Genomic DNA, 16,598 nt, shown 5'->3' on the forward strand with positions numbered 1-16,598 from the left:
GATATAAATTTAATAATAAATAAATAAATCTTTCTTAATCCTTTGTTCTTGGTTCTTGGCATTTTGGCCAGGAGCCCTTTTCCTTGGAGTACTCCAATAAAAAGCAGTAAGAAAACCTGCACCTTGTGTCTGGCGTCCATCATTGGCTTCGGCACCAGGCTCAGACCCGAATTGGGGACAACACTCGATTAGTTTCCACCCATTGCTTTTTGTCCTGACTTCTGGTGCTTTGGAAAATAAATTGACCTCCCTCCTCTTCGTGAAAGCCCCTCAAATATTGGAATACAGCTATCATGTCCCCCCTAGTCCTTCTTCTCTTTAGACTGGCCATACCCAATTCCCGCAACCATTCTTCAGATGTTTTAGTCTCCAGGTCTTTAATCATCCTAGTTGCTCTTCTCTGCACTTTTTTTCCCAAAGTCTCAACATCTTTTTTGTAATGTTGGGAGCAAAACTGGATGCAGTATTCCAGGTGTGGCCTTACTAAGGATTTATAAAAGTGAATAGAATAGGAATAGGAACAGAATAAGCTGGAACCTTGGAGGTCTTCTAGTGGTACTTTTATACAGTTTGAAGGAGTCTGGAAAGCTGCTGCTGCTGAGAGAGTGATGCAATTTGTTAAGTGAGTTTTTCCCCATTTTACGACTTTCGTAAATTCTATTAATTTGTTAAGTGAATCCCTGCAGTCCTTAAATTAGTAACCTGGTTGTTAAGTGAACCTGGCTTCCCTGTTTGCTTGTCAGGAGGTCACAAAAGGGGATTGTATGAATCTGGGACACTGCAAACGTCATAAAGGTTAATCAGTTGTCAAGCATCCAAATGTGAACCACATGTCCGTGGGGATGTTGCAAAGAAGTGTGACAAACACTCATAAATCCATTTTTTCAGTGCTGTTGTAAGTTCGGTCACTAAATGAACTGTTGCAAGTCGAGGAGTACCTGTATTGTTGAGTGCATTGCTAGATTTCATTCATAAGTAAATAAATAAACAAGAGATGTAATAGCTAGTCATGGTAAGATATATGAGTAAAAGGAAGTACAGGAGGAGTAGCAGCAGATTTGGGGAAAACTCATATTGTAGTTTGCGGAAGTATAACCAGGCAGATGGAGACCTTAAAAAAATCCTTAGGGGAAAGCCCCTGCCTTAACCAGCCCCCAAAGACTTATTCTCTGTGGCCACAACAGACTTGCGGTCTGTTGCACAGAAAGAACGGCAGGAAGTAAAAGTGGGCCATTGGTGGCTGGCTGGCTGGAAAGTTTACAAGAAATACCTAGAATTTCTGTTGCAACATAACATACATGCCGTGTACTTTGCACACACACACACAGCCAGCACACTGCTAGCTTACTCTAGATTTATTAAATTTACTAGCTGAATATCCATGCTCCGCTACCAAACTATGTGATCGAGCTTTACTGGCTGAGGAATTCTGGGAGTTGAAGTCCACGCATCTTAAAAGTTGCTAAGGTTGAGAAACACTAACACACGTTTCCAGGCCAGGCCAGCCTTCTACTGCACAAGCATGCGTTGGTTACGACGACCGCCGGGCAAGATTTCTCTGAAAAGTCTTTTTATTACCATCCAAGCATTTACACAACTTTATTAAGATGGAGAAGTGGGAGCTGCATTCGCTCACTGTCTTAAAAAAAAAAAAAAAAAAAAAAGTTCGACTTGTGATTTCTCAGGGGATTCTTTGATGAGAGAAAAAAAACGACTGCCCTCAGATTTAAACGATATCATATTCAAGGCGCTGTCCCAGTCCTGCCAATTTAGGAATGTGCTCCCCACCCCCATCTCATGCTCCTGAAAAACCGTGTCCCTTTTATTTTGAAAAAGATTTCGGAATCGCCTCTTGCTTTTGTAAGCGTCGCTTGGGGTCATCTCCGCGCATGCACAAGGCCTTCCACGCATGCGCAGAGTCTCAAAAATGTGGAAAAATGGGACATGATGTCCATGCGAGTGGGGGGGCGCATCCCGCAGTCGCCCCTACCGGTTCGCGCGAACCGGATAGAACCAGTTAAATACCACCACTGGGTTTGCCGCCCCCTGTGAAAAATTCTCAAGCGCTGAAGAGGACTTGATTGATCACAAAAGCCTTTGCTACAGTCTGATTCCCGCCTTGCTCTTTCCCCGCGTGGATTTTCTGATGGGTAGCCAGGCAGTCGCCCCGACTGAAGCTCTTCCCGCATTCAGGGCACTGATAAGGTTTTACCCCCGTGTGAAGCCGCTGATGCCGGATCAGGTCCGAGTTCTGACTGAAACTTTTCTCGCACTCGGAACACTTGTAGGGTTTCTCCCGGGTGTGGATCCGCTGATGCCTGACGAGACTCGAATGGGCGCTTAAGCTTAGGCCGCAGTCGGAGCAGCTGAAGGGCTTCTGACCCGTGTGCATCCTCAGGTGCATATCCAAGATGGACTTGCGAAGGAAAGTCTTGCCACAGTTGGAGCAGTCGTAGAGCTTCTCCAGCCGGTGGACTCTCTGATGCGACGTAAGGTTCGCTTTGTGACCGAAGCCCTTGCCGCAGTCCGAGCATTTATGGGGCAGTTCTCGGCTATGGAGTCTTGGATGGAGGGGGACCCCCTTCCCGAAAGCTGAGTTTTTACTGGGTCTCTCCTCTGGGATAACAACAAGGCACCGGTTTTTCCTCTTCTTCCACTGCTTTTCCTGAGGAACTGGGACCTCGTCCACATCAGTGGTCCGATCCGACGGAGATTTATCCTTTTCTCCGGCCTGATCAACTTCTTGCATCTGTGAACTATCCGGATTCCAGGCAATTTCTCTCAGAGCTTCGCATCTGGCTCTTCCTAACCCTTTACGTGTTTCACCTCCATCTTCCTTCTTAGAGACACTTTCTGGAGCAGGGAGAGAGACACCAAAATGAAATACAAGTTCTTGACTTACAACAGTTCAGTTAGTGACCATCAGAGGAGGACGTCAGATTCACTTAACAACCATATAACTAACTGAACAACTGCCATGATTTCCTTACGTACATAGACTCCTTAGAACTAAATAAGAATGGTCCCAGTAAATTGAACATTTCTGATTTAACATTTAGTGTTTCACCTTGTAACAGAATGACGTTCAAAATGTGTATGTATGTACCATTATGTATGTGTATGTATCACTAAATATTAAATCAGAAATATTCAATTCCCCAAGACCATTCTACATTTAGTTTTAAGGAGACAATGTGTATAGGCAAAACCTCTTTTTGATTCCTGGAGATTTCATGGACATATCCAAAACTCTTTTAATTTTCCAATCTAATCAGAAGACCTGTGATTTCTTGGTGGTCTCCCATCCATGAGCAATCCTGCTTAACTCCAAGCTCCAATCCCAAGACAAAAAAATACAGGATTGTCAGAGCGATTAGAATATTCTGTCAGGTTTTTTTCTTATTGTGAGCCTGCTTAGTTTTTCAAGTAGGCCCTGCTTTAAGAAAAGGAGTGATAAAGAAGGATTTTTAAGTCCCAAAGAGTCTAGTGGGAATTCACAGGAATTCACACCTTTCCTGATTGATTAAACCCAGCTCAAGTTTTCTTACCTAAGTTAAACATTGATTCTGGTTGTGAATTACTAATAAACATATCTTCCATGAATCAGTCTAATCTCATTTTATATTCTGCATTTTAGAGCGTATCATAATACCCGTGGCAGTGTTTGACGAAGAGTTTTATTACGAGTTTTATTATTTTTCTAACATCCTACTTTGGTCTGCATTTAATCTCCTGCCACATGGCTTCTTGCATAACCATGAGATTTCAAATTACGAGGGGTTACAAAATCTATAATTTGCATACATATTCAGGGGCATCCGACTCTAACGTGAACAAAACCCCCAACTCACTTTTTTAAATCTCACAGCAATTCAAAATTGCTAAAGAAGGCACATGTCCATTTACCTAGGGGTGTTCCTTCTTCTGAACTCTGAAAAAATGTCTTGTTTTTCTCTCCCAGCCAAGAGACATCACTTTGGGGTAACAGTGGACTTTCTGCAGATGACAAAAAAGCAATACAGATATATGAGTGAATTGGTAGACAAGTATTTCAGTCCTTAAGAAGAAGAATCTGTTGACCTCACCTGTCCTGTTAATCTAAGCTCAGAATGGCCATTGAGTAATGCCTATGATAGCAATAGCACTTAGACTTATATACCGCTTCATAGTGCTTGTTACAGCCCTCTCTAAGCAGTTTACAAAGTCAGCATATTGCTCCCAACAATCTGGGTCCTCATTTTACCCACCTCGGAAGGATAGAAGGCAGAGTCAACCTTGAGCGGGTCAGGAATCGAACTGCCAAACTGCAGCTAGCAGTCAGCTGAAGTAGTCTGCAGTGCTGCACTCTAACCACTGCGCCACCTTGGCTATGAGCTACGGACACAAATACCGTTAATGATTAGTGGAAACTAATCAAGGAGAGAAGCAACTTAGAACTAAGGAGAAATTTCCTGACAGTTAGAACAATTAATCAGTGGAACAACTTGCCTGCGGAAGTTGTGGATGCTCCAACACTGGAAGTTTTTAAGAAGATGTTGGATAACCATTTGTCTGAAGTGGTGTAGGATTTCCTCCCTAAACAGGGGGTTGGACTAGAAAACCTCCAAGGTCCCTTCCAACTCTGTTTCTATTCTATTCTATTCTATTCTATTCTATTCTATTCTATTCTATTCTATTCTATTCTATTCTATTCTATTCTATTAATACAATACAATACAATACAATACAATACAATACAATACAATACAATACAATACAATACAATACAATACAATACATTACATCATATCACATCACATCACATCACATCACATCACATCACATCACATCACATCTATGGAAATTCTCAGTCATCCAGGTCATGGTTGTCCCAAAGGTGCTTTTTTTCAAGAGGCAGCTGGTTTTTTCTTTGAAGAAGTTTCGCTTCTCATCCAAGAAGCTTCTTCAACTCTGACTGGATGGTGGGGAATGGAATCCAGTCAGAGCTGAAGAAGCTTCTGGAATGAGAAGCAAAACATCTTTAAAAAAAAAAAGAAAGTCCAGTTGCCTCTTGAAAAAACACCTTTGGGACTGTCATTAATGATACTGTCTCTTAGGAAACCTGTAGCAGCAGGCAACTGACTTTGCCAAAGAGCTAGACTAGATGTCCTTTTTAGTTCCCACACAGTATCTCTATAATGGTTTGCTTGGAGGACTTGTGTATTTATTCCTTGAAGTCCCAGGGTCTCTCTCATGAGAAATGGATTCATTTTCTCTCAAAGGTGGCCTTGAGGCTGACAGCCCCGCTCTCCGGTTTATTCCACGTTAGCTTCTTACAACCAGCCCTCACACTTATGTCCATCGCAGCACTCCCACAGTCACGTGATCAAAATCCAATCGCTTGATAACCAGTATGGATCTAGGATGGTTGCAGAATCCAGGGATCACATGATCACCATTTGACCCCTTTTACACCCACTTTCACACCCACTTTTACAGTCTGCTTCAGTTGGGAGGAAATTTCAAAGTATTTCTCAAAGTTGACTCAGCCTTCCATCCTTTCGAGGTAGGTAAAATGAGGACCTGGTTTGTGGGGGCAATAAGCTGACTTTGTATAAAAAAGAACACCGCTTGGGGGGCCCCCGAAAGACCTACTAAGCAGGTATATACAAAAGTATGAAGGCTATTGCTTAATGCATTGTAAGCCGCCCTGAGTCTCCGGAGAAGGGTGGCATATAAATCGAACCAATAAATAAATAAATAAATAAATTTCTAACAGGACTAACAGCTTCTGTAACAGCTTTGTTCCCTATGCCCTCCATCTGGTAAACTCGCAAGATTCGTTTTGCTTGCCATGTACAAGTGTACATCCAAACTAGACTGTGTTGTTTCTCTGTGTCATATAATATCTGTGGGTATATGCATAATTTTGTATTTATTTATTTATTTATTCTGTCATGTATATATGTAGTGTATATTGGAAGTGGTGGCCCTTTGAGAGATGTGTGCAATAAAATTTCGTTTTAATGTATGCCGATTAGGGTACATTTAATGTGACAATAAAGTTAGTCTTAAGTCTAAGTTTTGTGACCTTTCCAGCCAGCTTCCAACAAGTAAAGTCAATGTGGTTAAGCCAGATTTGCTTAATAACCACAATTCACTTATAATATACTGCTCAAAAAAATAAAGGGAACACAAGCAGAAGACATCCGAGATCTGAATGAATGAAATAGCCTTATTAAATACTTTACATATTTTATAACACTGCTCAAACAACTAAAGGGAACACAAAACTACTGTATGTAACGAACAACGTATTTAATAAGGCTATTTCATTCATTCAGATCTCGGATGTCTTCTGCTTGTGTTCCCTTTATTTTTTTGAGCAGTGTATAATATAATAATAGAGTTGGAAGGGACATTGGAGGTCTTCTAGTCCAACCCCCTGCTTAGGCAAGAAATCCTATACCATTTCAGGCAAATGGTTATCCAACATCTGCTTAAAAACTTCCAGTGTTGGAACATTCACAACTTCTGGAGGCAACTTGTTCCACTGATTAATTGTTCTAACTGTCAGGAAATTTCTCCTTAGTTCTAAGATGCTTCTCTCCTTGATTAGTTTCCACCCATTGCTTCTTGTCCTGTCCTCAGGTGCTTTGGAGAATAGCTTGACTCCCTCTTCTTTCTGGCAGCCCCTGAGATATTAAATTAAATTAATTAATTAAGATACTTACCGGTAATTGCAGTGATTTATTTTAACAACCGTAGCAAAAAAAAAAAAAGAGGTCATAATTCACTTAACAACTGGTTTGCTTGCTTGCTGGTCCGATTGAGGTCATAAATGGAGGGAAACCTTTAAAAGGGAGCCTTTCTGCAAGTTTGCTTTGGGAATGGGGAAAGCAAATGAGGTCACAGAAGAATTGCAAACACTGCACCTCCTGAATGCTGAGCCTGGGTGCAAATTAAATAGGCACCGTGGGGAACCCAGAGAAGAATCTTGGAGTCTTAGTGGACAACCAATTAAATATAAGCCAGCAGTGTGCAGCAACAGTCAAAAAAGCCAATGCAATCCTAAACTGCATTAACAGAGGGATACAATGAAGATCAAGGTCTGGGGAAAGCTTGGATGAGGGCTCTGTGTCGGAGGCAGATATGGGGCCAGGGCCATCTGGGAGGTATGTGCTGCCTCCAGAGCCAGACATCAAAGAGGCAGAGGAACAGGGGGAGCCTGTTCCCAGTGTGCACATGTGCAGAGCTGCCAGAAGGCAAGAACAGTTAAAACAAAAGGGACGACTCGGGAGTAAGGGTTGGAGATGATTGACCCCTCCCATAAGACATAAAGGAAGAGCAAAGGCACGTGGGCACTTTGCAGGAAGCAACATTGTAAATGGTGTCGGTTTGTACTTTGAAACTCCGTTTTTGACTCTGTGTTTCCGTGTGGCCTTGCTAAGATAATTACCAATTAGGTCTTTGGCAGTGTGTCAAAGAAGATAAAGGTGGGTGTTTACCAGCCTTATCCGAAGGACTGTGGCAGACTTCTGTTGGACTATTTATAAACTCTTGGAGATTCAGCACGTGCTGTGAATGAAAGGAATTCAGCCGCTAAAATAAAAAAAAGGGTTTTGGGGACTAATTATGTGCTTTTTACGATATCAGGAAGCCTAGGTCAGAACAGTGATTTTCAGGAAAAGAGAAGTTCTCCGGCTTTCTTACGGGAGAGAAGGAATCACAGAGTGATAACGACCCTCCATAGATCGGAGAACTGGGATCCTCTTTACCTAACACAGCATCCTCCTTACCTAACAAAGTGGCCTGTCCATCACTGCCTTCCAGCGTTGATTCGACATAGAGGGGTCTCTGTCCGGGCTCAGCCGGAGTCCAGGAGTAAACAGCCTGGGCTTCCTCCAAGATGTCCTATGAGATCCATAAAAAAAGAAACAAGTCACAGATGGCGTTAAATAGTACAATCTGATCCTTTTCCATGCTTGGTACTTGGAACTCCACCAAACTAGAAACTAGAAAGGAGGTGTTTGCTGAACCCTAGAGATCTTCTTTGGAAGATCAGGTGAAATTCTGCAAAAGCTTAGTTCATGGATCTACATGTATTAAGGCTGTTGCTGTTCCAGGAAAAGACAAAGCTCCTTTAAAGGGTTGTGGATCCCGTATTTTTCCATGTATAAGACACTCCCCCCCCCATAGAATGTATAGAATGCTCTCCCCCAACTTTTCTTACCCCAAATTCAGAAATCAATATTTTAAATATGAAATAGAAGGCATTTATTTTGCAGAGTAAGTCATTTGCTTACCGGTACCGGCATTTATTTATTTTTTTGTTTTCTGACATTTTTTATGGGTTCAGAATGCTCAAACATTACCGCTCCCTGTCGCATTTGGCTACACACTCTCCACAGCATCAGCTGCAGTGGGAGAATTCAAATTTTTTTACTACCAGTTCTGTGGGCGTGGCTAGGTGGGTGTGGAGTGGCTTGGTGGGTGTGGCAGGGGAAGGATACTGCAAAATCTCCATTCCCACCCTACTCCAGGGGAAAGGTACTGCAAAATCTCCATTCCCTCCCCACTCCTGGGGGAAGGATATTGCAAAATCTCCATTCCCTCCCCACTCCTGGGGGAAGGATACTGCAAAATCTCCATTCCCTCCCCACTCCTGGGGGAAGGATATTGCAAAATCTCCATTCCCTCCCCACTCCTGGGGGAAGGATACTGCAAAATCTCCATTCCCTCCCCACTCCTGGGGGAAGGATATTGCAAAATCTCCATTCCCTCCCCACTCCTGGGGGAAGAATACTGCAAAATCTCCATTCCCTCCCCACTCCAGGGGAAGGATACTAGAAAATCTCCATTCCCTCCCCAATCCAAGGGTAGGATGCTGCAAAATCTCCATTCCCTCTCCACTCCAGGGGAAGGATACTGCAAAATCCCCATTTCCTCCCCACTCCTGGGGGAAGGATATTGCAAAATCTCCATTCCCTCCCCACTCCAGGGGAAGAATACTGCAAAATATCCATTCCCTCCCCACTCCAGGGGAAGAATACTGCAAAATCCCCATTTCCTCCCCACTCCTGGGGGAAGGACATTGCAAAATCTCCATTCCCACCCCACTCTAGGGGAAGGATACTGCAAAATCTCCATTCCCTCCCCACTCCAGGGGAAGGATATTGCAAAATCTCCATTCCCACCCCACTCTGGGGCCAGCCAGAGGTGGTATTTGCCGGTTCTCCGAACTACTCAAAATGTCCGCTGCCGGTTCTCCAGAACCTGTCAGAATCTGCTGAATTTCACCCCTGATCAGCTGACTGATCAGCTGACTTCAGTTAAATAAGGCTCATGATTGGAGGAAACCTGTTAGCTTGTCTCTGCAAATCGGAAGTTTCACTCGTGAGGCTAGTTTGCAGAGATAAGGTATCGGCAGTTCTCTAACTGCGGTTTTCCTCTCACCCACCCACCCCGCCCCCATGTATAAGAAGATGCCCCTCAATTTTTAGGTAAATATTTTTAAAGAAATGTATCCTCTTATACACGGAAAAATATGGCAAATGGTTGTGTAACAATTTTCACATCTGAAAAGCACCTGTTTCCCTTCAAGCACTGCTGAGTCCTCCAGTACAGGACACCGGGTCAGTATGAGGGTGGAGGGCTTAATATATACAGGTGGTCCTCACTTACCAAAAGCAATCAGGATTAGCAACTCCATTGGTAAGCGACAGGCTCGTAAAGTAAAAAATCACATGACTGCATCCAACGTATGATGATTCAATTCAGTCTATGGCTGTGATGGCGAACCTATGGCACGCACGCCTGAAGTGGCACGCAGAGCCATGTCGCCCGGCACGCGTGACGTCGCCCGCTCCTCTTCCGGGTTTCTGGCGCTGATCAGCTGGCCTTTTTGCATGGGGCAGTGCCGAAAACTGGAAGCGCTGGTCTTCCGTTCCTCTACGCGAGCATGCGTGCCAGCCAGCTGATCGTCAGGTGCGCATGCGTGCCAGAAACCCGGAAGAGCTGAAACCGGAAGTTCAGTAGCTGAAACCGGAAGTTCGTTTTCGGTTGCCCTGGGCAGCTCCTCTTCCGGGTTGTGACCCAGACAAGTGCGCACGTTCCCTTCATCATCACTGGTCTATGGTCCTTAAGCAAATCACCTATGGTTATTAAATGCGATGTGAACATGACTTGTGACTTCCTCTTGGCTTCCCCACTAACTTTGCTTGTGGGAACCCAACAGAGAAGATTATAAATGTCAATCATCTGACTGTGGGATACCGTGAGCATTGTAAATAAGCGCTGATTGCCAAGTGCCAGAATTGAGATCACATGACCATGGGAACACTACAAAAGCTACACCGATTGTAAGATTCCTTATTCAGCGTTGCTGTAGCTTTGGAAGTCTCTGAGTGAGTGGTTAGTAAGGGAGGATTAGCTGTGCAAACAACCCTTTGGGATTTTATGGACCATCAGTCTGGATGTCATCTAAGTCATGGTTGTCCCAAAGGTGTTTTTTTTTCCAAAAAACAACTGGGCTTTCTTGTTTTTCCTTGAAGATGTTTCACTACTTATCCAAGAAGCTCCTTCAGTTCTGACAGGATGAATGAGAAGCGAAACGTCTTCAAGGAAAAAGAAGAAAATCTTTGCCTTCAGAAAAAGCAGGATAGGAATTTGGCACCCTCCAGATGTGGGAACTCAGCTGCCATCATCCAGACTCCCTTCCGACTCCCTCCCTCCCTCCCTCTCTCTCCAATTTATATGGTTGCCCAGCTTTCTCCTGGTGGCAAAAGATAAAAACATTAAATCAATTACATCAAATTCACTGAGGCTCAGTAAAATCAGAATGCCATTTATCACATCATAAACCAGGGTGGATCTGATTTAAATCGAGTTGATTTAAATCACAATTTAAATCATGATTTAAATCACTAGTAAAAAGGCTTGATTTAAATCAACTCGATTTAAATCATAATTTTTAAAGAGCAACTGTCATCTCTGCTCCTCCTTTGACTCACCGATAGTCCCAGTGTTGCAGAATATACAGCCTCATGCTACATAACTAAGCTCCATTTCATGCTGAATAAACTAAATTATTGATGTATCTTAAATAGAAAACTATCTTACGATAGATTTTTACCCCAAAAGTTTTTTATTAAAATAAATTCGATAAAAATCAAAAAAATCCGATTTAAATCAAAAAAATCTGATTTTTTTTTATTTTTTTAAAAAAATCATTGATTTTTATGCACCCTGTCATAAACCCATATCAGATCCCCAATACTAGCATTCCTAACTCCAGTATTTGGGAGCAAAAGCCAGAATGTCCTCGCCAGGAGTCAAGGATGACGGGAGAAGTAATCCAACACGTCAGAAAAGACCACAAGTTGTCCATGTTTATTACAGACTTGCAGGCTCTGCAGTCAGAATCTAAATTCACAGTGGTTCCAAATTACAAGTAATCCTTGTTTACCCACTGTCTTCTTTAGCGACTGTTTGCAGTTGCAACAGTGTCTAATTTTTTTTTATGACCAATCCTTGCACAGATCGCCTTCACAGGTCTATCAAAGAAAGGAAAGCTAAAATCGGATTGCAATCTCACTTGTGGTTTCATTTAGTGATGGCTTCACTTAACAACCAAGTCTCCAGTTGGTAAATGGGGACTATCTTTCCATCTGCATTTGATGCTGATGAAAAGATGGCTTGGTTCAAGACTTTCAATGGCTATGTTTTTAAATATACCAATACATAAACACCACCACTTGGTTTGTACTACTACTGAGTCAGTGGTGAAATGTAAAATTTGTTACTACTTTATTACTACTACAAATGTAAAATTTGTTCTGTCGGCGTGGCTTGGTGGGGGAGTGGGTAATATGACTGAGTGGGCGTGGCCAACTTTTTTAGTTTTAAAACGCTGAAGAGGTTGTAAAAAAATGCTTTTAAAGCCTCTGATGATCCCAGCTGACTTGCCTGATGGCAGAGGCTTTTTTTTCCTTTTAAAAACATTTTTTCTATAACCTCTTCTGCTGATGAGGTTGTAGAAAAAATGCTTTTAAAAGCCTCTGATGATCCCAGCTGAGCCACGCGATCATCAGAGGCTTTTTTTTTTTACTTTTAAAAGCATTTTTTCAGCCAAAGAAGTTGTAGAAAAAATGCTTTTAAAATTTTTTAAAAAGCCTTTGATGATTGCGCGGCTCAGCTGAGCAATGGGGGGGGCAGGGATTTTTGCTACCGGTTCTCCAAACCACCCGCCTCCATAGCTACCAGATTGGGCGATCCGGTCCGAACCGGGAGCATTTCACCCCTGTACTGAGTGCATTAATAGAAAATGCAAAATCCGAACTCTTGTCCTGCTTCAAAGCCGAAGCATCTCTTTGCAGGCCCCACAGTTTTATGGAAGAGCACAGCCCACAGTTTTAACTCACCTGCTTTTCCTTCCTCGGAGCCTCTTGCTGCCTCAAGAGGAAATCCTCCACCAGGGCCACGGCCTCGGCACAGGTCTCCATGCCGCATTCACACACCCAGCTCTGCATTTCCGGGGGAAGGATAGCCAGAAATTGTTCCAAGACCAGCAATTCCACAATCTGCTCTTTGCTGTTCTTCTCGGTCTTCAGCCACTGGCAGCAGAGGTCCCGCAGCTGGGCATAGACGGCCCTTGGCCCGTCGGCCTGCCAGTAGCCAAACTGCCGGAAGCGCCGGCGAATCTTCTCTCTGCTCAGAGCATCCCCTCGCAAGATGGCCGTCTTCACTTTCCCATAATCCTCTCGGTCTTCAGCTTCCAGCTTATCGAAGGCCTGCCTGGCTTCTCCATTGAGGGCGGGCAAGAGCCAGGTTACCCATTGCTCCCTGGGCCAGTGACAGGCCTTGGCCACTTGCTCAAAGGAGCCCAGGAAGGTCTTGGCGTCTTCCCACAAGGAAGGGTCCTCTGGGAAATGGGTCATTCCCCAGCCCGAGTGAGAGGACTCCATTGTCCTCAAAAATGTCTTCCATTGGACTTCCCAGTGCTGGGTTAGATCCTCTTCGGATTCTCCCTTCACCTGAGGTAGGATGGCCTGTCCAAAGGATCTTCCGGTATCTCCATCCAGAGATTTGCCTCGTCCTCTGAAGTCCACTCTGGTCTTGCAATCTACAATGACTCCGTGAAGGATTTCTCCGGCTGGTTTGGACGGCTGTCCTGGCAGACAACTAAGAGTTCCTTCTTCTTCCATTTTCATCCTTGGAGATCTTCACCAAGATGGCGGCACACGGCAGAACATTCAGAGACAAAGGACAACAACCTGGGAGGGACACGAGGAAGAGAGTCCCAAAAAAGTTTGGCACAATGATTAAAAATAAACATTTGTATTTTGTTGGCAAAATTATAAAGCTGTATTATTAAATTTACAGAGCCTATTAAAAAAAACTATGCAGTTATTCAAAGAACCCACTTCTCCTCCTTGCTTCAAACATGAAATTAGGTATCACACATGCAAATTGAAAAGTGGCCATGATGAAAATTAATGTGCTTATTTATAATTTTGCAAAGGCACCACTTCTTATCACCTGGTACCGGGCTGGATATATCTGCAAAGACAGGAAGAAACAGGTTTTGCTGTCCAGATACAGCTCAACCTTGGGAATTTAAAGAAGTCTGGCTTTCAACTCCCAGAATTCCCCAGCCATTCTGCACATGCATGTCGATTGAGGCATTCTGGGAGTTGAAGTCCACCCAGCTTAAACTTTCCAAGCTTGAGAAACACCGGCCTCAAACAGTTTCCAGCTAAGCCCCGAAGCTTGTGAAATTTACACAATGAGCAGGACAAAGAAAATGGATGCCTTTGCACGATGGATGTGGAGAGGATTAGGACCAGCACCACGGATTGCAAGAACAGCCCATCAGTCTTAGTTTCAAAGGAAACAGGGAATCACATATTTTGGGCATGTCAATCAAGCAGATGTCAGACCAAACCAGGGGTGAAATCCAGAAGGTTTTGGAGAACCGGTAGCGGAAATTTTGAGTAGTTCAGAGAACTGGCAAATACCATCTCTGGCTGGCCCCAGAGTGGGGTGTGAATGGAGATTTTGCAGTATCCTTCCCCTGGAGTAGGGTGGGAATGGAGATTTTGCAATATCCTTCCCCCTGGAGTGGGGTGGGAATGGAGATTTTGCAGTATCCTTCCCCTGTCCACCAAGCCACACCACACCCACCAAGCCACGCCCACAGAACCGGTAGTAAAATAATTTGGATTTCACCACTGGACCAAACTCCAACCAACCCACCCAATTTTGGCCATAGTTGATTGAGGGTGGAAGGAGAGGAAGCCAAGGTGTGGACAACTGGAAACGGGATTCAAGAAAATACGGACTCCCTTCGGAAGAGCCACAAGTGATTTCCACAGGCAGTCAAGGTGACCTGCGCCCGATCCTAACTTGATAGCCCTGCAGCTTGGAAACGCTGCAAAGCCCCACAGGATCCAGTGCCTAAATATCTAATCAATCTATCTGTCTGTCTGTCTGTCTGTCTGTCTATCTATCTATCTATCTATCTATCTATCTATCTATCAATCATCTATCTATCTATCTATCTATCTATCTATCAATCATCTATCTATCTATCTATCTATCTATCTATCTATCTATCTATCTACCTACCTACCTACCTACCTACCTACCTACCTACCCACCCATCCACCCATCCATTCCTATCATCTCATCTATCTATCTATCATCTATCTGTCTATCTACCTATCATCTATCTATCCATCCATCCATCCATCTCTATCATCTATCTATCTATCTATCTATCTATCTATCTATCTATCTATTTATCATCTATCCATCCATCCATCCATCTCTATCATCTATCATCTATCTACCTACCTACCTATCTACTTACCCACCCATCCATCCCTATCATCTATCTATCTATCATCTATCTATCATCTATCTATCCATCCATCCATCCATCTCTATCATCTATCATCTATCCATCCATCCATCCATCCATCTCTATCATCTATCCATCCATCCATCCATCCATCTCTATCATCTACCTACCTATCATCTATCTACCTACCTACCTACCCACCCACCCATCTATCCATCCCTATCATCTATCTATCTATCTATCATCTATCTATCCATTCATCCATCCATCCACCCATCTCTAACATCTACCTATCTATCTACATCTACTTACCTACCTACTCACCCACCCACCCATCCATCCATCCCTATCATCTATCTATCTATCTATCTATCTATCTATCTATCTATCTATCTATCTATCTATCTATCTATCATCTATCTATCCATCCATCCATGAATCCATCCATCCATCCATCCATCCATCTCTATCATCTATCTATCATCTATCTATCATCTATCTACCTACCTACCTACCTACCCACCCATCTATCCATCCCTATCATCTCCATCTCTCTCTCTCTCTCTCATAAATTGGGTGGGTTGGTTTGTGTTTGGTTTGACATCCGCTTAAAGCACACGCCCAAAACATTTGACTCCCTGCTTCCTTTGAACTAAGACCGATGGGCTGTTTTTGCAAACCGTGGGTGCTTGTCCTAATCATCTCCAAATCCATCATGCATGCATGCGTGCGTATGTGTATACACACACACACACACAATTAATTTGCACACCACTTTTCCAGGCCAGGGACCTGTGCCCGCCTTCCAGAGGGCACATCTGCCCCAGCTTTCCCCAACCAGGCGCCCTCGGGATAAACTGGGTCGCGATCGTAACCCGCCGCGCTTTGGCTGGGCAGAACCGATCCAGCCTGGAGCAGAAGCGCAGCGAAGATCCAATGTTGCAAAGGGGGGGGAGAAAGGGGGCTTTTTCCCGGAGCAAACGGCCCACCGGGATCCCAGCCGGTGGGGGGGAAGGAAGGAAGGGGGTGAGGAATCCCCGCTCCTAGCCCCGCTTCCCCTGGGCTGCGCCACTCACTTTTTCCCCCCATGCACGGCGACCTCAACCCCCTTTTTTTTTCCCCCCACCAGTCCGGCTGCAAAAGACTCCCGGCAAACCCGGCAAACCCTCCGCTTTGCTCGGCCTTTCTAGGACGCGGGACTCCCTGCCTCTCTGGATTTAACCCCTTGGAGCCCCGCTGAAACAGCCAAGGTCGATCCCACCTGTTGAATTATTATTGTTGTTGTTGTTGTTGTTGTTGTTGTTATTGTTGTTGTTGTTGTTGTTGTTGTTATTTTAATGCTTGCCCAGTTTAAAAGGGCTGTGTGTGAGACTTTGGCAACCCTTTTTGCACGGTCAGGTAGCTTCACCTGGATTAAGATAAATTCCTTGGGTGTCCAATCACACTTGGCCAATAAAGAATAAAGGATTCTATTCTATAGTAGGAAGTTAGCACCCACCCCTTTTCTAGAAGAATTAAATATTTTAGGAAATATTAAAAAGGCAGAATATTATGTTTCCCTGGCTGAGAAATGGAGAAACATGTTTTAAAGACAAAGCAGTTCCCATCTTCCTGCCTCCCCCACTTTATTATTATTATTATTAATTATTATTATTATTATTATTATTATTATTATTATTATTATTATTATTATTATTATTATTATTATTATTATTATTATTATTATTATTATTAATTAAATTTATATCCCGCCCTT

The 16,598-nt window shown here is 43.6% G+C and overlaps 1 protein-coding gene across 3 annotated transcripts; it reads right to left on the reverse strand.

Annotated features, from left to right (window-relative positions):
• Positions 1-1,553: 1,553 nt before the first annotated feature.
• LOC117662644 (uncharacterized) lies at positions 1,554-16,121 on the reverse strand. 3 transcript variants are annotated; one of them, XM_087884316.1, is made up of 5 exons: positions 15,919-16,121; positions 12,402-13,253; positions 7,779-7,893; positions 3,907-3,996; positions 1,554-2,853 (listed from the first exon to the last, which is right to left on the reverse strand). In XM_087884316.1, exons 2-5 carry the CDS (start codon positions 13,188-13,190, stop codon positions 2,060-2,062), a joined length of 1,788 nt encoding a protein of 595 aa, XP_087740442.1. In that variant the 5' UTR covers positions 13,191-13,253; positions 15,919-16,121; the 3' UTR covers positions 1,554-2,059. The 3 variants fall into 3 exon arrangements, with proteins under 3 accessions (XP_087740442.1, XP_087740443.1, XP_087740444.1); XM_087884317.1 differs by lacking the exon at positions 15,919-16,121 and having other exon boundaries at positions 12,402-14,659; XM_087884318.1 differs by lacking the exons at positions 3,907-3,996; positions 15,919-16,121 and having other exon boundaries at positions 12,402-14,666.
• Between the last annotated feature and the right edge of the window lie 477 nt (positions 16,122-16,598).

The sequence above is a fragment of the Pantherophis guttatus genome, chromosome 2 (assembly GCF_059756535.1).
Source record: "Pantherophis guttatus breed Tessera chromosome 2, ASM5975653v1, whole genome shotgun sequence".
NCBI classification, from domain to species: domain Eukaryota; kingdom Metazoa; phylum Chordata; class Lepidosauria; order Squamata; family Colubridae; genus Pantherophis; species Pantherophis guttatus.